We start from the raw sequence: 20,496 nt of genomic DNA on the forward strand, positions 1-20,496 counted from the left end.
TGTGATAGCGTGCCTGCGATGTTTTAAGATGGAACTCTTTATTTGCCTGACGTTTCGGCTTTTTCGCCGTCTTTAGAGGCCTAAATAGAGGATGACTGGAGCAATGCTACGTTTATCCCGTGATGCCACACTGCCCTGGGTCAGTGCTTCGATAATGGTTCAGGGCAGTGAAAACAGAAACCTATCTACATTGAAATTAGTCTTACGTGTTCTTCCAGCGGACGTGGCGCGGCTGGTGGCACACAGTTGTCACTCAGTGTACCAGCGAATGAGTATTACTGCGTGTAGATCACCAGCGACGACATAGATAATTTGATCTACACACAGAATATCAGGCGGGTATAGGTCACAGAGCGGTACAAATGGCAAGAACTCATTCGTTATCGACAAGCATTCATTCCTATTATTCGTTGAAGGGTTTCTTTTAAGATCCAAAACGCCTCCAACATCTTCTTTGCCGATATTTCTGTTTCGTGAGCCAATATAACACATTTCACATCATAATCGTTTCCGTTGTGGGCCTCATGTTTCTGCCCTCCTAGTGATGTTATCAAACTTTTTCGTCGTTTTCCAGCCATGTGTTCATTAATCCTCACTCCAACATTCCTACAGGTCTCCCCAATGTAATTTGCATTGCACATCAAACACTCAATCTCATATATTTACCCCCATTTGTGCGCAATCGCCTGTTTTTCCGTAAGGACAAATAACTCATCTTTCACAGATGCAGCATCTATCATATAGTCTGTTTCTAACAAGCTGACTTCTGATGTTTGCATTTGGGATATTTACCAAGATCATGTCATCTTGTAATTGTGCTTGGATAATGCTGCGCAGAACAGCGGCACTGACACTGTCAGAGGTAAAAGGAAGACAAAGGAAAATTTGTTTTCGCGCGGAACATTGCTATTTACAGTGCGGGTTCTTCGATAATGCGGACGTATTGTATGGTCATTAGCACATGCAATTTTCAAGGCTAGTCTTCGTGATTCGTGTCGTTCTTGGTTTCCAGTGCATACTTCACTAGCGGTTCTGAATATATTACGAATCACTGCGCGTTTTACTGTAGTCGGATGTGCAGATTTGGCGTGCAATATGTTCTTGCAACTTTCTTTGCGATACCACTTTACTCTAATAATTCTGTTTGAAGCACTTATTTGTGTGTTGAGGTAAGGAAGCCATCCTTCTTTTGGGGTTTCTCGTGTGAGTCTTATATATTGCGATTGTTGGTTGAGTATTCGGAAACACTCGTCCATTTCGGACTGTGTTGATGTTATGATGCAACAGTCGCAACATATCTGCAATACATTATTGGTCTACGCGAAAGCACTAGTTCTTCGATTCTGCTCATAAAGCAGATCGCTAGTACTGGTGCACAACTGAGAGGGCTAGCAATGGGTCAACAATTAGCACCAGATGACGGTCGGCATTTACACCATCTTCGTTTTGCTGATGACATCGTTCTAATAAAATCAAGCATGAATCAGGCAGAACGGATGCTGGCAGAATTTGATGAAACGTGGAAAAAGATCGGTCTTCAGCTCAACCTGGACAAAACGATGTCCATGAGGAACGGATGCGTTTCTGATGTTTTAACGGAACGAATATATTCTAAGGCTCCAGTATATAGTATATATCTAGGTCGGGAAATCAAAATGATCAACGACTTGACCTCGGAGCTGAGCAGAAGGAAAAGAGCAGCTTAGGAAGCATACAAGAGCATCAAGGATGCAGTGAAGATGAACTAAGAACATCCGGCTTCGTGCTCACGCAGTCAACGCCACCACTCTTCCTGTTTTGACGTACGCTTCAGAAGCGTGGGAGTTTCGCAAGCAGGAAGAAAATGCAATTGGAGTAAATGAGTAGAACGCAGAATTCAAAGGGTGATGTTAGGAGTAACTCGCTTTGTGCAAGTGAAAGAAGGGATTCGAAGTTCACTTCTACGTCGCCGATCTGAGATCAGAGAAGCTGCTGCAGAAGCCAGGGAAAGCAATATTAGGGGCGCCGGACAAGTGATGCGTCTCAACGACAGTCGTTAGACCATAGCCATAAGCGGCTGGATACCACGACATCACTGGGCAACATTTGCACGCGATCGGGAAAAATGGAAGAATTACTGGTGCCCGACATCATGGAGGGACCGAGCCAAAAAGTGTGCACCTGAACCCAGCATACTGTTGACTAGAGTTCATTATCTGCAAAATTTTTAGCCCCAAATTGTTTGAGGTTTTCTCTATTAAAGTATTTTCTCTCATAATCTGACCTAGACACAGGATTTAAACAACTCCAACCATCGATGGGAAGAAAATTGAGTGGACTTAATCGTTGAGACAACATTATTATACTCCTGCAAAGAAAACTGCATTACTCTAGAAAAAGGATGTTATTAAATACGTAACCGCCACTTCAAATAACCAATATTCCAAATGGTTCAGACTTTAAGATAATCGCGAAAAACAGCTTCGGTAGTCTCCAGTGCAAATTTTCAGAGAGAATGTCTTACGGCCACATGGGGAAAAGCGACGAAATACCACGCAACATTATCAGTACTATGTGACTTTCTCAGTTTGGAAATAAGTATTGAGACATTGAAGCACAGTAGTCTCAAAATATCTATACACGGAATCCCTCACTAGACCCATCAGGACAGGTTGCTTAGTCGGGAGGATACGCGCCACCTCCACAAGTGACACTCACGGGCTAGAAGAGGACTTCTTGTTTCTGCTGTGTCAAGACTGACCCATATCCTCAGTGCGGGAGTGGGCACGTTGATAGATAGTTGCGGATGTATCTGCGCATGTACAGATAGTATATGGAAGGTTTGTCTGGCCAAAGGCCTGCAATCAAGCGACTGCAAGATGCAAAGGAGAACTTGTCTAGATAAGCTGTAATATTGTCCACTGCAAAGGGAAGGGGAACGAACCGTCTGCGAGTTCACTCAACTTGCGCGAGATTGAAGCTAAGGAAAATGTGCATGGGTTTTCTCGCTCTATATACAATTAAGTTTTTTGCCTCCAGAAGAAAGTCTGGCACAGCAGCGACGAAAGGGAACGTGGTTGCAGGACCCAGCTAAGGTGCCGAAAGGAAAATGGTTAAGATGGCGACTTGTAAATAAAATACATGTACGTCCGCTGAAGATATGATTATCTAAGTCAGGAAGATCAAGTTGACGGACTCGCTGGGACTAGATTAAGTCACCCGCTAACGTCCTCTGGGACATTGGAAAAGAAGTGGTTCTCTCGACCGATTTTTGATTGTCGCAGAATCACTGATCTGTTGAGATCTTTTCGAAATCTTGATGTGTGTATGTCTTTGTCTAGACCGAATGTCTAGACCGCGAGAGGAGGTTCTGGCCAGATAGTTTCTAGACTGGGCTGCAAGCTTTCTGAACTGAATTACAAGGATGATAATGAGGAATTATTGTCCAAAGGGCATACTTTATTGACTGGTCTTTGCAAAGTTTTACGGCTAGGTATTAGAATTTTTGCGGACCTTTCTACGTCTTCTTCTCAATAAATTTTGGTTAAATGGTCTGACTGCTTCAATTGATACTTGCGGCTGTAATGTCATGAACAGTGATTTAATCGGTCTCCCACGGTTTTGAATAAATGTTTTTGGAAAATGCCTCGTAAGCTTGGGCAGCTGTTTTTGTGAACCTCAATTCATATGAAGGTTCGTTTCTCAAGATACATGTTTTATAGTTTTAAATTGAATATACCAAATTCCCACGAACAAAATCAATAGGTCTGAGCGGAATTTCATTCCGAGTGGACGAGCATTTAAGATTGCTTCTGTTTGAGTGACAATAGTGACCATCCGTTTGAAAGAGAGTCTCTTACTGTTTATTTTTGGGAACTTCTTTTCGCTGATTTTCTCATTTTTCTCTGCACACATACTACCCGCCGATATAGAGGCTGTGCGTTGAAAACCTTTTAATGCCTTCAGATGAACATTAATAAATCATACACATTTCTTTCCGTTCTCTTGTTTTCGAACAACATTTAAATTATTTTCTGATCAAGTTTGAAATTTCTTCTGCAGTCTTTCTTCATCAAACATGGCACACCTCCATGCGACACAAGCCAAACAAAGCTATTAAGAATAGATCCTGTGCTAAGTCTACTATCTTCAAATAAATGCCTCTGATCGCGAGAGTGTGTAGTGGTATATGTACATCCGTTTATTTTGCATTCAAATAGTCACACAAAATCACATTCTATGTTTTGAGACAGTTCCTAATTGCTCTAGATGGCGGTGGAATCCAATATTCCTGTCTAGCTATAGACAAAGAGTGGTCTTTGCCACAATGAGCATAGTTGTAACGCAAGTGCGTAATAATGGGTCAAGTGTGATCCTAGTCATTGTCGATATCGATACTTTTGTGTCTATAGGCACATTTGCAATTCGGATTCTCGATCTGTATCCTATCACCTCATATTCATCCTCTATAATTATTTGGTTTGGGGACGACTTCGGTAGTTTTTCATGTTAACACTCTTATGAAATGACACTATAAATTACTCAATAAAGTTGGAATCTCATTCCGCTGAGGATTCCAATCATTTCTAACTTTGGAACTGTAAGCATTTCATGAGAGTTAACTTTGAGTTGCCGCTAATCAATTGTCTGAGCCCGCTTTATGGCGCCACCTGATATCGCAAAATTGCTTGCATCACAAAATAATATCCACAAGTCTGTTTTTAGGGTATGACTGTTTCGCACTTCTATTTCTGAAGTTTTAGCATTTGGCACTTTTGTTAGAATTGCATTAGGAGAACTGATACTCACATTGATCTTTTTAGAGATTGAGTTCTATCTATTATTCATTTTTGGGTTGACAATCATTCTACTTTATTCCTGTGTCGTCCATTTCTCGCACTGGCAATTTCAACTTAACGAGAAATAAGAGTTACACCTAAAGCATCAAGCACAGAATTTATGATACCGACCACATTTCGGTTATTAGGTGATGGTTTCGACGGAAAATTCACTTTCGCGTTGAACTTCTTGGTTTCTGTGTTATATTTAACACGTAAGAATTTAATAATTATCAAAAGATGACCTGTCTCTCAGGGATTTCTTTACCTACTACCTGAGGGCTGTATATTCGCTAAGGTTCATACCAACTTCTTAAGAAAGATTTTCCATTCCGCATACATTTTCTAAGCTTTCTGCTCACAAAGACAAAGATGTTCAATGCTATTTCATAACAGGAATTGTCATATTCAGCACGCTAGGAGATGCATCAATGGATCAATGGTAGGGGGATGAATTTGTAAACTATGATGTTGTCATTTGACGGCACACGATTGACGTCTTTGATTCACAAAAAGCAACAAAGGTCCTTCCGCGGTTCATGTTTCTGATTTGATTGAATGCAGCTTCGATGTCACATGTTTACATAAACGTGCTGCGAATTCAGGAATTGTGAATTTTGTTAACGAAAGATTCACCGATGCGTTTTACATTTCATTAGTAATCGATCACAACAAACGAGAGATGTGTGGAAAAACAGATCAAAGTAGTGCTGATACTTTCAGCCGAGCAGTAGGGCTCTCAGAGGAACCCTCCGAAACATGCAGAGATGCGATGGAAGAAGAGCTCATATGCAGAACACACTAACCAAACCAAATGAAACTTCTTAGATTTTGGAGAGATGAAGAAGAGTTTCCAAAATTCTGAAGAGTCTATAAAAGATTAGTACATCAAAATATCTGTATCCCTTTATTGGATAATACTGCTCTTCCTCGGAAACTATTTTTGAAAAGAAAAAACTTTCTCAATTGTGTTGAGTACTATATTGTGACGTATCAATGTCTCACAAACTGGCCACAACCCCGGAAACTCTTCTTCATTCGCCAGATATAAAAGAAAATATTATTTGGGTCGTTTTGAGTGTTCTATATGTGAAAGCTGTTTTGCATTGCATTGCTGCTATGCTCTCTGCTAGTATTGGAATGTTTCTCTAACAGATATACTTGTTCATCCCGACTGAAAGCTTCGTCACCATTCTGATTTTTAATCGTTTTGTTAGGATGATAAGAAACCTTTGTCACTTTTGTAATCTTTTTGTTTCTTTATTCGTCATACAAATCAAACAACGATGTAGTCGTCATCGCCACCCCAGCGCTCTACCTAATGGGCATATCAGCTCTCCCGGAACTGATGAGCCTGGGTGTCGGAGTCGGCGACCGGACGACTAATGTCATCAAACATCCTAAAAGTTTTCTTAGCTAAGACAGCCTTAAGGTGTGGAATAAGTACACAGTAGGAAATTAATAGGAATCTTCTCGTCATCTGCCCAAAGGTTAGAAGAAATAACGAAATAGAGCAAAAATAAAGTTTGACAATAAAAAATCAAATATTTTCAAAGCTAGAAACATACAAATCGAGCTATTGTCAAGTACAAATTGTTCACTTGGGAAACTTCCAAGCAGATTTTGCACAGCTAGGAATGTATTCCTTTTCATTAACCTTCACTGGAGCATTTCTCTAAATTTCCGAAGAGAATGGAAATTTCAAACACATTCAAAATGTTCTAAATAACCTTCTGACTACGAAAGTAATCAACATTTCCTCTAATTTTGAGAAATTAAAGCAAATCATTTGAACACCTCTTCCTTTCACGGATATGTATTAGCCGGATATGCTAATGGCAGGATTGCGGAAGTGCGAAAGTAAATAACGAAGGTTGCGGTAACTTTGGTGGGTTCAAACCACACGTTTGCAAAGACCAAATTCTTGAAGCATATTTGAAATCAGCAGCTCATTTGCCTTCGAATGATATTTTCAAAACGTAATTTTGCCCATTACCAAGAATTCGGACGGTTTGCAGCGCATTAGTCCGTCGGTGACGGATTTTGGGATAGAAGTTAGTACTGATATTGCAGATGGTATATATCCTGTACGCAAAGTTGCTCCCTTCCGCCCGATCCTATTCTCTTAGAATCTAAGTAAGAAAAAACAGAAGAAAACGTAAAATTTCTTTTTCCCCCTACCCACCTTCCCAAATTCTGGAAAGACAGAATATTAATTCAAACATTATGTATTTTAAAAAGCCTTCAACAAAACAGGTCCAGGAATGTTCCTCAAAGTGTTCTCCTGGCAAAGTTATTAACAGTCTTCTGAACATCATGATGTTGGCACAATCTAATCTTACTAAATGTTTATAAATTTAAGTGCAAATTGTTGAAAACTATGCAGTGCTAAGTTCTTGACGTTTCTGTGCAGTCCTAGATTTTTTTTATCTTCTGCAGAAACCTTTGTCCTACCTTTGTGGAGGACGTGTTCTGTCCACGATTATTTCCTTTAATGTAATGTGCCATTGTCGAAATATTTCCAGCGTTTCTTTTCCTCCCTCTCCTCCCCTCCACGAACCCACCTCTGTTGGGAAGGCCCAATGTGTGCCTGAACCTATTCTGCGTTTATTTTGCGGTGCTGCGTAGCTAAGCTTTAGCCAAAGACAGCTGAGAGTCTTGCTGCACCCCTACAACTTTTAATTTTGCCCATGCACCAAAAAAGACTGGAGAAGATAAACCAAAAATGTGTGCATTTGAGAATAATCGCTCACGATAAAAGCTATTCAACATAATAAAAGCATTACGAGTGGTTCAGTGGTTAATCTTGATCGAATAAATTGCGGAATAGGATTCACAGTGCAGACTAAAGTAAGGGACAAGAGCATAGCAATTTTTCAGTTTTTGTATCGTTTGCATTACATTTGCCGTCTCTTGTTGCTCTTTTATCATGTGCTACACTTTCGTAGCAAATTTCTTTGTTTTAGATCTAGTTATCAAAGTCGTTTATTTTCGGATGCGAACAAAAAATTTGCCGAACGTTATATTGCTCATCCAAAGACTGTTGCCGGGATTTGTCAACGTTCGGAGAAGTAAAAAGTTTCCACCAAGACTTCTAGAAGAGGCCGAGCAAAGAAAACTACTTTAAAAACTTGTACCCAGACTCTTATAGGAGTTGGTAGCAATGCACATTTAACCACTCGATGTACAAAAAGTTCTAGCTTAATCTTCAAAGATTTCCATGTGTCCATTAGGAATATCCAACGTCATACATGTGCTGCCGGACTGTTTGCTAGAAGACTCTGTGAGGAACAGTTGGTTTCCGTGAATAGGATGACCCGACTAAAATATACAAAAGCCGCAGTTGCAATGAATAGAACAGGATTCATTAACAGTGTGAATTTGACATTTAATACAGAATCCAGCGTTGATTGAGCATTAAACGTAAGTCTGTCCATCACCTCAGGGCAGCGCAGAATTTAACTCTTCGCGGCTTCTTACAGGATCTTCTATGAAACAGTGGGAACACATGAACGACGTTGGACAGTCCTAATAGACACACGGAAATCTTTGAAAATTTAGCTAGATCTTTCTAAGCATCGACTGTTGGCTGCCACCAGCTTCTCTAAGAATCTTGATATCAATTTGTTATGTGGTATTTTTTAGTTCGCCACTTCTAGAAATCTTCACAGTGACTTTCTACTTCTCGAAAAGTTGAAAGTCCTGGTAACAGTACTTGGATGAGCACTAATAAAGGAAAGCAACTCTTATTGTTTGCGTCCAAAAAAAAAAAAACAGCTTTGAAAACTAGCTTTTGCACACTTAGAACAGCTTCCTGCTTTCTACCTATACCTAAGGCAGAGAAATTTGTTTATAAAGTAGGAGACACGACAAAAGAGCAACAAGAGATGGCAAATGCAATGCAAACGATACGAAAACTGAAAAATTGCTAAACTTTCATCCACGAAATTTTCAAAAAACCAGAGATTGCAAACCTTCCTGTAATTTTTGCATATTTTTAAAGCGGAATTGTGTCTCTTACACCACTTTCGATTATATGTACTAGATTTCACCAAAAGAAGAAAAATGAGTGGAAAAGTTCGGTCAGAACAGTAAACTGTTACACTTCTGGCTGCATTTGTATACACGAAAGTAAGAAATAACAGCGCCTAATAGAAATAAGATCGGACAAAAAGGAACATGAACATCATGAACCGTTATGTACGCAACCTTCGGAACATAGTTCACATGAAAGTTTGAGGCAGCATCAACAACACAACCTCAGTACTGTCTGGATTTCATCCTTAAAATCATTGGAGAAATCGAAAATGAAGTAGCAACGATAATAAACGAACCTGGCCTCGAGTCTCCCTTAACATTTGTTGCAGCGATTCAACAGAACGGTTTGCCACAGATACTCCGTCAATCTCACGAATTTCATCACCCACATGTAACGTTGCTAAAAAAAAAAAACGGAACTACAATATGTTTCTTTTTTTCAGATGCAGAAAGCAGTAACAGAACCGTTATACAGAGGTTAACCTTGTAGAAGTGAGGCACCCATAAACCGTGTGGTTAGGAGGAGGACATTCAAACGTAGAGTCAAAGTAAAGTAGAGTCAAAACGACATGAAGCACGGTGCAGTTGTGCAAGCGGTTCCGCTCGAAGCGACGCGGTGAAGAGAGCGGTTGAAATCGAGGTGGTACCATCGCGAACTGCTGCACTGAACGGTGGTAGCAGGTTTCTTCACTCGATCCTAACCGCTGAGCGCATGTATGTGGTCAATTCTAGCGCTAGTCTAGTAGAAGGGGACCAGTGGACAACGCCTTAACATAAGCTCTCAAGGTCTCAGATCTTAAACCATGACTGTCTCCGGCTCACTTTTAGTAGCTTTAACCTCCGATGTCCTAGTTTAGATATAGATTTTTTGCTTAAGTCCTGTGCTCAGGTCTTAAAGTCTCAGGTACCCGAAAATGATCGAGTGGTATTTCACTTTTGCAAGGCTGACTTCTATGCCCTCATCTCTCCAGTCGATCGACTAGTTCCTGAGGGTCCCTTTTGTTTTTCTTTCAAAAGGTTTTTTTTCTATTCACATGAATAAGATCGCTCTGAAGTTTTAGTTGCAGCAAATTCTGTATTCTTTAACACAATCGTCCTTCTCTTCTCTCTCTAGATTGGAACTCGATTTCCTCACCACCTTTTTTCTTTTTCTTTTTTCCTTTTTTCACCACAACCTATAAGAAGAACGATTTCTTAAATAATATTCGCTTCATTTCAATAAATAATTAATTCAATAGGTCACTGTCTTTTTGTAGCTGTTGCAAGTCATTGAGTTAATATTTGGTTTGAGTGACCAACAGCTTTCATCTTATGACAAACATCCCACAGAAGCGAACAACAATTACGAAGGAAAGGTTTCAATTATTCATTGAAATGAAAGTGACAATAGCTAAAAAGTCGCTGCTAGACGAACTCATGGTGGATTCAGAAAACAATGTAGTTCCTACAAATTGAAGTGTTAGAAAGGAGACGTCTAGCAAAACGAAGGATTATGATTATTTTAAAAAAGGATTATTAAATTAGGATTATTAAAAAAAACCTAAGTGGCTAGTTCCTGCAATCGCGCAATCAATCGACATGTGCAGCAAGCAGGGTGCCGGCAGGTGCTGTGTTAAAGGCAGCGTGTCATGGAACTGACGAAGTTAGGATCCCTTTGTGAATAGATGGGGGTAGGAGTGTAATGTGAGCATGATCATGGTCACTTATCCCTAGTAATCCACAAAAAGGCGCGTGAAACACCGTTGCATAAACCCTACTCACAAACGAAGCAACTTATTACGGGTAGTACCAGTCCACAACGCGTCTATGATATATATATATATATATTACATGGCATATATATATGTATATATATATATATATATATATATATATATATATATATATATGTATATATATATATATATACATATACATATATATGGTATGTTATGCTATATATTACCACATCCATACTCGTATATTAAACCAGTATCCTATCTAATAGTGGACAGATCCCTACATCGTCGATTTCGTGATACGTTACCTCCAAGGCATTTGATCACGTTCGGAGCTGCCTGTAAGTCGGTGCGTTTCACTGCCCTTTCCAATTTTAGTTACGTGAAAAGTCTCCGTATAAACCTAAACTCACATTTCAATAAGTCAAAACCTTTACAAATGGTTGACATATTCTTGGAGATTGGAATCGGAAACATTCGAGCCAGTTGACTTGAAAACACCTTCGAAAATCTATCCTACAGAGTAATTCAGGAAGTCAGAATCCTCCTGTAAGGAAGTTTTGGAGTGTCCTCATTTCTCTTATTGAGGATTTCCTCACTAAGAGGGTGGGTTTGTTGTTACAGTTACACAAGCTATTTACTACTGGTAGCAAAAGCACCGTAAGCACGACCAGCAAACGTTCTAATGTATGAAAGCCTTATTGAGTTTAGTGGTCGATAGGCGGCGGACCTTCCGAAGGCTTCTGAAATTTCGTAGCAGAAAATGAATGTGCTCTATTTCTTTCCAAATAAATTTCGAGACGACAGTATTCGGAACAGAACAAAGGCAAAAAAACAAGCAGCATGAGTACCACGGAAGTAGCTCACCACCTATCCTTATCCTGTAACCTCTTCGAGAGAATCTAGTGATCGATCATATCAAAAGCCTTCGTAAGCTTCAAGTATATAACATAAACTGATCATAGAAACTGAACGTGATGAACGAATCAAAACGATTCCTGGTCACGATTCAAGGCGCTTTTGTTATCGTTTGTGAATATTTAGAGCAATAATGTCGAGTTGTGGAATGAACTGTGAGCGTCTTTTTTTTCAAAGTGAACAATAAACATAAAAATAGAAAGCACTTCTTAAGTGTTATGTATCATGATTGTGATCGACTGATTGTGAAAGAAAACTGTCTGAAAATGATTCGTTTAGTAAACTTGACGCTCAATCTGAAAGAACGAGAATCAATAGAACTAAACAGGAACAGAACTAGTTTGCAGATTCAGAAATTCTCTATCGAATAGTGCATATTACTTTAGGAATAGTACTTGCTTGTGTGCGCATTGTTCGCCTCGTAAAAGAGCGCTCATGACTTCTTCCTCAATCTAATGACATTTTTTCAATTTTTTTTTCTATATATATATATATATATATATATATCAGTCCGAATGTCCGGCTAAACCCGGACTGCAGACTTTCTGTGATGTTCGTTTCGCTCCCCTTCTTTGATCAACGAAAATCAATACTAGTGTCTTTTTTCTGTGAAATTAGACTTGTGTATCTCTAACAGTATTTCTTCATATTTTTCTTATTATAAATAAAGGCAAGTGATTTCATAGTTTTCTTTCTAACTGTGTCAGTTCTACATTTGGAGAATATTCAATAAGTTCAAACATGTCAATTTAGTCAAATGTACAAAATCTTCAGGGCCATGGAATTATAGCTGTGTGAGATATCAAATTGTTTGCAATATTATGTAGAATATGTAAGTATCATTTGACTTTTCGAAAAATATGTTCACGTCAAAAATCATGTATCCTTGGTTCACAATTATCTCGAACTCAGCCTTGTTAATGTGTACCCGCAGATAATTTTTTCAGAAACAGCTTCTTTGATAGGTTTTGTCAATCAGTAGAGCTCGCGCTAACGAATCTATAGATGTGTAGATCTTATAATAAAAATCAAACTGAGGCGAATTATTAAAAAAAGAAGAAAAAGACGCGAACTCACATCTTTTTCGTCTTGTGTCGAAGAATTAGCGACCCTACTGTAATGTAGACACAAATTGATTTTGAAATAATTCAAAATTTTGGTTTTCTCCTGCCTGTTTTCCTACAAGAGTTATCAATGAATGATGTTTCAGCACAAAATGGCGTGAAAGACTTTATCTTACTGATAAAGATAACGTTCTACGTCAGATCATGTAAACTGTTCGCTACTATTTAAGCAGCCGTTTGCATGCATGTTTCCTTTCTTTCTTTCTGAGGGAGGCATGCTACCAACTTGAGATGAACGGAGAAGGAAATAGACACGCGAGGACTCATAAAGGTAAAAAGCAACGCGTCCAGTGGCCACGGCTATGAAACATCCCGTTTATCTTTTGCGACATGCACACGAAGTTATTGCGCATTTCGATGCCGCGGGACCCTTCGCACCCCTTTTCATAGGTATCCGGCGCCGGCGCGTTTTTTTATATATAATAAGCCCGTTATTATATATCATGATATCATATATAAGTCTGAACGTTCGGTAAAGCAAAACAGAAATTCAGACTTTCTGTGGTGTTCGCTTCGTTCGCCTTCGCTGATTAAAAGAAATTAATAATAGTGGCATTTCTCGTAAAACAGGAATTGCTTTTTTACGACTTTTTAAAAAATAAATTAAGGCCAAAGATTCCATACTTTCTTTTCTAATATATATATATATATATATATATATATATATATCATGTTATATAATAACGGGCTTCGTCTGTCACGTGTGTGTTTGTGTGTGAGAGAGAAAGAGAGAAACAAAATTCCAAAAGGGTGGTGCGACGGATCCGCCAGCGTCAAATTGGTGCTCCGACGCCAGAAAGCTACAAAATGGGGTGCGACGGGTCCCACAGCGTCGGGTCGGTGCGCAATAACTTCGCGTGGATGACGCGGAAGGTAAATGAGACGTTGCAACCGTTACAGATCCATGGCCACTGCACGCGTCGCATTGCACATCTATGACTCCTCCGCGTATCTATTTCCTTCCACGTTTGCCTCAAGTTGGTAGTATCTCTTCTTCAGAAAGTGGAAACATTCACACAAACAGCTGCTTAGATAGTACCCAACAGTTTACATGATCTGAAGTGGAACTTTATCAGTACAATGTTGCTCGCGAGAAGACGCGAATCCGCGTCTTTTTCGTTTTTTTTTTTTTTTTTTTTTTTGTCGTTCGTCTTCTGTCAAAGAATTAGCGATCCTACTGTATATTGGTATCGACGGAGTGTTTGAAGCTAAAGTTTGAATAGTCTCAAAATGTAGAACTGACGCGTTTAGAAAGAAAAGTATGAAATCTATCATAGTAAAACAGGAAGAAAAATTGGTAGAAAAACAGAAATATCAAAAAGCGAGGAGAACATCGCAAAAAAAAGTCTGAAGTCCGGCTTTAGCGGGACGTTCAGACTGGTAAAGAGATAACTGACTCTCTCCGATATCATCCAGCCAATAAGACAGTTCGCTTCTGCATTTACACATCTATGCCATTCTCTTCTAATTCCTCTACTCCATAGGGAATCGCCTGTCCTATTCATCAGATCCAAAACTTCAACTTCATTTCACTTTCATTCAACGGTATAGGTGTGCTGATGTCTGCCATTTTCCTTTTTCATGTCCATACCTCGGTTTCGCGAGGTGGAAAGGATCACATGACAGAGTCTCACGGCGCAATGTTTGGACATCGTTGATTGGACCACATCCTCACCAATTGCATGTGTCGAAGCGTTGTACACCATCCGGATCCCCATTACTTTGACTTAATCAGCGGGCTGGTATTATTTGCTGATACGTTGCCATCTTCGCAGAGGAGTGTCGTCCTCAGACACAGCACGGCCCAGCCTTCTCCATCTATAGCAAGATCTTGCACGGAATCCATTCATTTGTCACTATTTCATATTCTGCGAGACTTGGCTTCTTGCGTGAACTATCGGCACTAAGTACTTCCAGGTCGACAATATCCGTCAATTCAGCGTGAAAAAACGGGGTTTTATCACTAAACATTCCACGTTCCTTCTAGGTATTTGACATATTTAGGTTGAGCTTTGGCAGTGTGCTGGACGACAGCTCCTTTTTGCAATATCTGGTTAACTTCCGCTATGTAACTGTGCGAGTTACATAGCTTGTGCGTTTCCACAGCATATACTTGAATGCCTGATAGCATTTGATCTAAGCAGAGCCTCCTCAAGCAAGTAGCAATCAGACATCTACACGCGGCCTAAGGATCTCGATGTTTGTTCATAAAAACATGTAAAAAAAATGCGAAAAAGCGAAATCATGGGTAGACCAAACCATCACCCATTTTGCAGCTAGTTTTTGCTCTCTGCATAGACACTGAACATAAGTTTCGACATAGTTATGGTCACATCTTTAGATCAGATACTGACCTGACAGACTTCCTTTGTAATTAAAAAAAAAACAACGCAAAGCGTTTCTCACGAGATCTCGAATCAGCTAGATGGCTTCGGTGCAGCCACCGCCTTGTTACGTAGTCTTTATTATCGAAAGCCGAAAGCCTTCATGTTAACCCGTTCAATCAATTGCAACATGCATTTTATTCCTATTTCCAAACTTATAACTTGTAGCTTCTTTTCATATCTGAATCTGATCTGTAATACTGAGGAAAAGATATTGGCGACAGATAGAGATCCTCTCTGCTCTCAATGTTCAACTGGGTTACCTTAAGCGAATGAAATTTTGTATCATTAGAAGTTCCAGTTTTACTGCAATAGCGGTGTTCATATGTCCGCGTAATCGAAAGCGTAACGTAGCGTAACTTTTCAGGACTTTCTCCAACATGCTTCTAAAGCAATTGTAGCAAGAGAATTTTCAGATGTTGACGGGTATCAGTTATAACCTTGTTCGTCGATTTGTTCGAATGAGCAATGAAGAACTTGGTGAAAAAGTATAACCATCGGGTCGGCGGTATTCCTGCAGTGCGTATAATATCACGTAGTATCCATTCGCTCGCAACTCTGGTCCGATTTTCGTTAAAACGCATCCATGTCCGCATAGTGTTGAACTGCGAATCCCGTGCCTCATTCGCGTGTAGCGGGATATTCCCAGCATCACTCGTTCGGTTTAGCGTTCTATGATGCTGATCGCATTTTCCTCGTGCTTGCGAAATACACATGTTACTGAAAGTGTAAGTAAAAGCAGGAAAAAGAGCAGTGTTGAATAAGTGAGTACTTATACGATCGATTGTGACATTATTGTAGAATCAGGAAATTTTGGTCGTGAAGTTGCTACGTAACTCGCGAAGTATCTTTAAATATGGAGCAGCGACGTCTTGCAGATAATTTTAAAACACATTGCCCATATATTTCATCCAGGATCTATCGCCTTCACCGATTCGTCTTCGCCGAGGATGTCTAGTCCTTGAACACAGCTCTGCCGAACATTCTCGATCTACAGCAACAGCTCTCGTAGAATCCATCCAATCGTAACGGTTCCACTTCCTAAGGGACTCAGCCTCTCTTGAACTGCCTATCGACACCGAGTGACGCGAATACTTCCAGGATGACAATGTCCAGCAGTTCAGCGTAACGAAAAGTGTTGTTACCAAAGCTTCCACGTTCCCTCTAAGTATTTGACCCATTTGGACTGGGTTCTGGCGGTATACTGGACAACAGCATCTTTTTGCAATATCTGAATAACTCCGCCATATGACTGTGAAAGTTATATAGTTCGTATGTGCCCAGAGCGAATGCTCAACGTCTGATTGCATTTAGTATAACCAGAGCTAACGTGAGCAGGTAGCAATCAGACTTGTATAAGCGGATCTCTTACAAAAGCATAACAACGATTACTCAACATCTACGTAAAATGAAGTTGTCGTCGTTCCGATTATTCTCTTTTCTGACTCCTCTTTATCAAAATCAAGCCCCACTCTTGGAATGTAGCTCTCGCTTGGAATACACGATTTTTCTCGCTTGTATTTGTTGCTCATAATCTCGTACACAAAATAAACTTTCACTGAACAATTTGTTACGCATTGGAATAAGAAGGGGAACTCCCCTTCGAAGTCTCAAGCACTTACAAGCAGTTTGAAGCATCGGCAAAAATAAAAAGTCAACTCTCCGGTGCCAAACTTATACCTTTCGTGCCTGAGACGGGACTAGCTCAATGAGCATTTTTACACGACCCAATCAAAAGTCGTGAATCAGAGGTCGAATTGAAACCGCACACGGATATAAGAGCGCAGATCTCACTTATCTATATACGAATATTCTTCCGATAAAACAGGAACATTAAAATGGCGTTGCATTTCCGCAACACGCATATCGTTCTCAGCGAGGCAACGCAGAAAACTGTAGTATCGCGCTACAAGGAATATACGAAGAAGGGTGAAAATCCAATAAGAAAGGACTTGATTATTGAAATTCAGCAAAAATATAGAAATCAAACTGGGAAACGCGTCTATGAATTCCAACAAGACTGCAAATTTAACAATTAAGAAACTGTTGATGACAGTAGCGAAAACTGTGTGCAAAACATTACAATACCATTCTACTCGCAGGAGACATCGAATTCAGAGTCCACAGTCCTCTGTGGCACAGAAAAAACAACGCTCAGATCAATCGAACCTCCACAAGCCACGCCACCGAAATTTTCGGAAATTCTGACTACCTCCCTGAATACTGCGCTACATCTCAATCGCTTGTCCACACCAGCGAAGAAGTGACCAGCTTGGAGCGCACTGCGATTTTTTCTCTGGACGGAGATATCTGCTTAATCCCGCAAATTTTGTAAATGCCTCCTTCAAAACACTGCTTCCTCATTTCGTACTATTGCATTAGATTTTCCAACATCATACTATTCTATCTCATTTGTTCCTTTTCGTTCTTCTCGTGGTAAGTGAACTGCTTAGGAGAAGAAAAAAAAAGCGAAAGTGGGAGAGGAGGGGGAGCACCGGCTCCGGCTATCGTATATATGATTTGTGCAGCCGAAACGGGAAAGGACTGGGAAGATGATGTGTATATGAAACGCATATGTGATGGAAACCAAGAAAGTCAGGTACGACGCTTTAGAGTTACCGAGACCAGAAGACATCATCTATTGCCATGCAATAGAGCGAACAGAGAGAGAAGCTCCGCAAGTTTAAGACGTCGGCTAAATCCATCAAGAGCAATCCATAAACATAAATCGACCAGGAGTATGATCCAGTCGGCTCGTAGATCATCTTCATCGCTGTGAAAGGTGAGAGTAGAATTTAGAGTCGTACAGTGGAGGTTGACATAACCAAATAAACCACGTCTTCATGAGAAAAAAGGTTTTGTCTGAGGGATGCTGCTGTTGTACCAAAGTTCTACAGGATTCGAATAAGATAAGAACCTCCATGTCACGCAAAGGAGGACAAGCGAAGATTCACAAAGCGAAGTCCTACGAATTGTATTAACCAGAACCTGTTCGGTTCACTAGCCTGGATTTAAGAAGATACGGCAATGGGCAATATCGAGGAACATAACCGGCTCGTAGGACATCTTCACTGTAAGAGGAAAAATGAGTCTTAAAACCATTAAAAGGCGTTGCTTCCGCAAACGTCTGAGAAAAGAATTGCTACAAGAGTAATACATATTTTCAACGTGTAGAAAGTAACTAACAGTCCAGTTACTTTACAAGCAGTCCTCTAGTACCTCTAGCATCTACTGTAGTGCCTAAGGAATGAAGAATGTGGAGAACCCAAAAATCGATCGGACCTTCAGTTGTCTCCAAGTACAAAGATTTATTTTTTTAAGTGACAAAGACTCCAATATCGAGTAAACAGTGTGAAATCCCTTCACGTGAGTTTTCAAACGAAAATTTCAGACTTGAACACAGAAGCCATTGCAGGGGCACTGGAGAAGTACCTAGTACATATTTCGAAAAGCCAACAGAACTGACGCGTTTAGGGAAAAACGATAAAATCTTTCATCTGTGTTTAAATTTTCGGGTGAAAAAAAATTGAAGATAGCATTGCTAGAAAAAAACAATTCTAATTTTCCGCTACTGTTATTTCTCAGTCGGTCGGCGAAGGCGAGCGAAGCCAACACCAAAATAAGCCTGAAGTTCGGCTTTAGCCGGACGTTCAGACTGGTATAATATAATATAATATTAGTATAATTATAATACAATTATAATATAATATTAGCATAATTATAATATAATATAATATAATATAATATAATATAATATAATATGATATAATATAATATAATATAATATAATATAATATAATATAATATAATATAATACAATATAGTATTTGTCATTAGTTTTTTAGCGGTATGTAGCCATTGCAGAAGACCACAGATTCATGCGGCTTCATTTCAATCTTTTTCTACTCATAGAATGTGGGAACGGTAAAGAAGGTCCCTACGGATTCTCCGCGATTTCCTCCGAGACATAACGTGTTCAGTGGATATGCCGGCGAATACGCAAACATATATGTAGACCCCGACGAGGTCATGATACGGTCGTTGATGGAGATACAAACAACCGTCTTAGATGTTCTTCTGGCCATAGAGACGCAGAGAACTACGCAGTTATAAGGAAATATATAAAAAAGAATGGTGTGAGCTATCGGAATTACGGAATAAATTGAAGAACAATGTAGTTAAAAGTTCATATCATTTTGTGTGGTGTTCTAATAAGAAAATTGGGGGGGGGGGGGGGGGGGGGGGGAAGGTGGGGTTTTGTCTAGATATTATCTCCAAAGACTCTAGAAATCTTATCAAATAGATTCTTTTTCTTGCAATTAACTACTTCCGTCGTTACATTACCTTGTCTGTGAATCATCCCACCATGCATTATTCGAGCGACAAAGCACCTTCCATCTTCAGTGACCTTTAAAAAAATGGATCATCATATAATGACAGCTTAGTGTGATAAGAGAAAGAAATAGATTCGGCTAGACAGTCTCATTCAGAAACGAGTCTTACTTAGTAAGAAATGTGCGGAAATAGTTGAGTATAGAGCAAAAAATCTGTCGTCCCTAACACATTAACTGATAGTGCTTCGATGATCTCTTATAGAAACATCCAGAGGTCGCTCTCCAATAAGATGTTTTTATGCGATCACTCTACAACAAAAGACACTAATTTATCTATTCGTTTGACGCGAACTCCCACGCACGCTAAGAGATCAATTGCATCTCAAAGTTAATTGATTAAATTGGTTCGCATTGTAGCTGACTATCTAACTCGTCCTCCAAGGAAGCAGCCAAGGTTCGCACCAAAGCAATATTCACTCTTCCTCAAATTCCTGCCAACATATACCCAAAAGGTGCAGCATCGCGAGAAGAATGAAGAAAAGATATGAGCTGCCAACCTTTAACGTTATACCCATAGGTTCCTCGCTATCTTTCTGAAACTGAACTAAACGAATCCTTGATATTGTGTCCATCACCAAACTGGCACCGTCATCACCTGAAACTCTGACAAGTGATGCAAACTAATTTCAGCGCTCCGAAAATCCGCTAGATGATGGAACCGCGATACTACACGATAATAACTCTACTACATACCTGTGAACAGTGGTGGTGGACACTCATCCGAACACGTGCTAGTTCCCCTATATCTTTGTGCAAGTACTCCACCATTCGAAAATATTGGATTGGAAAAACTCTTAAGTAAATATGATGCGACTTCCCAAATTGGCAACGTTATCACACAATGGCAAAAGCAGTGAACATCAAGAGGATGAAGGAAAAGTGTTTGGTGTCGAATAATTCCGTAACCTCTTAAGTGGTGCGCCTGTACAAAAACTGCACTCCATGACTTATATATACGTCATAAGCGCTAAAGAAGTTAAGAATGTGTCATCACATTCCACTTCTACACGCAGAAGCAGAGGTAAATTAATGCGCACGTAGCGCGTACGTATACTGAGGCTGTACTGCTGAAAGTCGTCGCACATATCCCCTTAAACAAGTCT

At 39.8% G+C, this 20,496-nt stretch overlaps 2 protein-coding genes across 2 annotated transcripts in view; both read right to left on the reverse strand.

Annotated features, from left to right (window-relative positions):
- Positions 1–20,496, reverse strand: part of RB195_022872 (uncharacterized protein) — a gene marked incomplete at both ends in the record, with an annotated part of 64,471 nt that overhangs the window by 22,716 nt on the left and 21,259 nt on the right. The window contains 4 exons of the mRNA XM_064210112.1: positions 9,152–9,255; positions 19,344–19,407; positions 19,891–19,988; positions 20,087–20,186. Of these exons, the coding sequence (XP_064065993.1) occupies positions 9,152–9,255; positions 19,344–19,407; positions 19,891–19,988; positions 20,087–20,186 (366 nt within the window). The remainder of the gene's footprint in view (positions 1–9,151; positions 9,256–19,343; positions 19,408–19,890; positions 19,989–20,086; positions 20,187–20,496) is intronic.
- On the reverse strand, positions 15,884–16,180 carry RB195_022873 (uncharacterized protein; the record flags this gene model as incomplete). The annotated part of the gene is made up of 1 exon (XM_064210113.1): positions 15,884–16,180. One exon carries the CDS (start codon positions 16,178–16,180, stop codon positions 15,884–15,886), a length of 297 nt encoding a protein of 98 aa, XP_064065994.1.

The sequence above is a fragment of the Necator americanus genome, chromosome X (assembly GCF_031761385.1).
Source record: "Necator americanus strain Aroian chromosome X, whole genome shotgun sequence".
Classification (NCBI taxonomy): domain Eukaryota; kingdom Metazoa; phylum Nematoda; class Chromadorea; order Rhabditida; family Ancylostomatidae; genus Necator; species Necator americanus.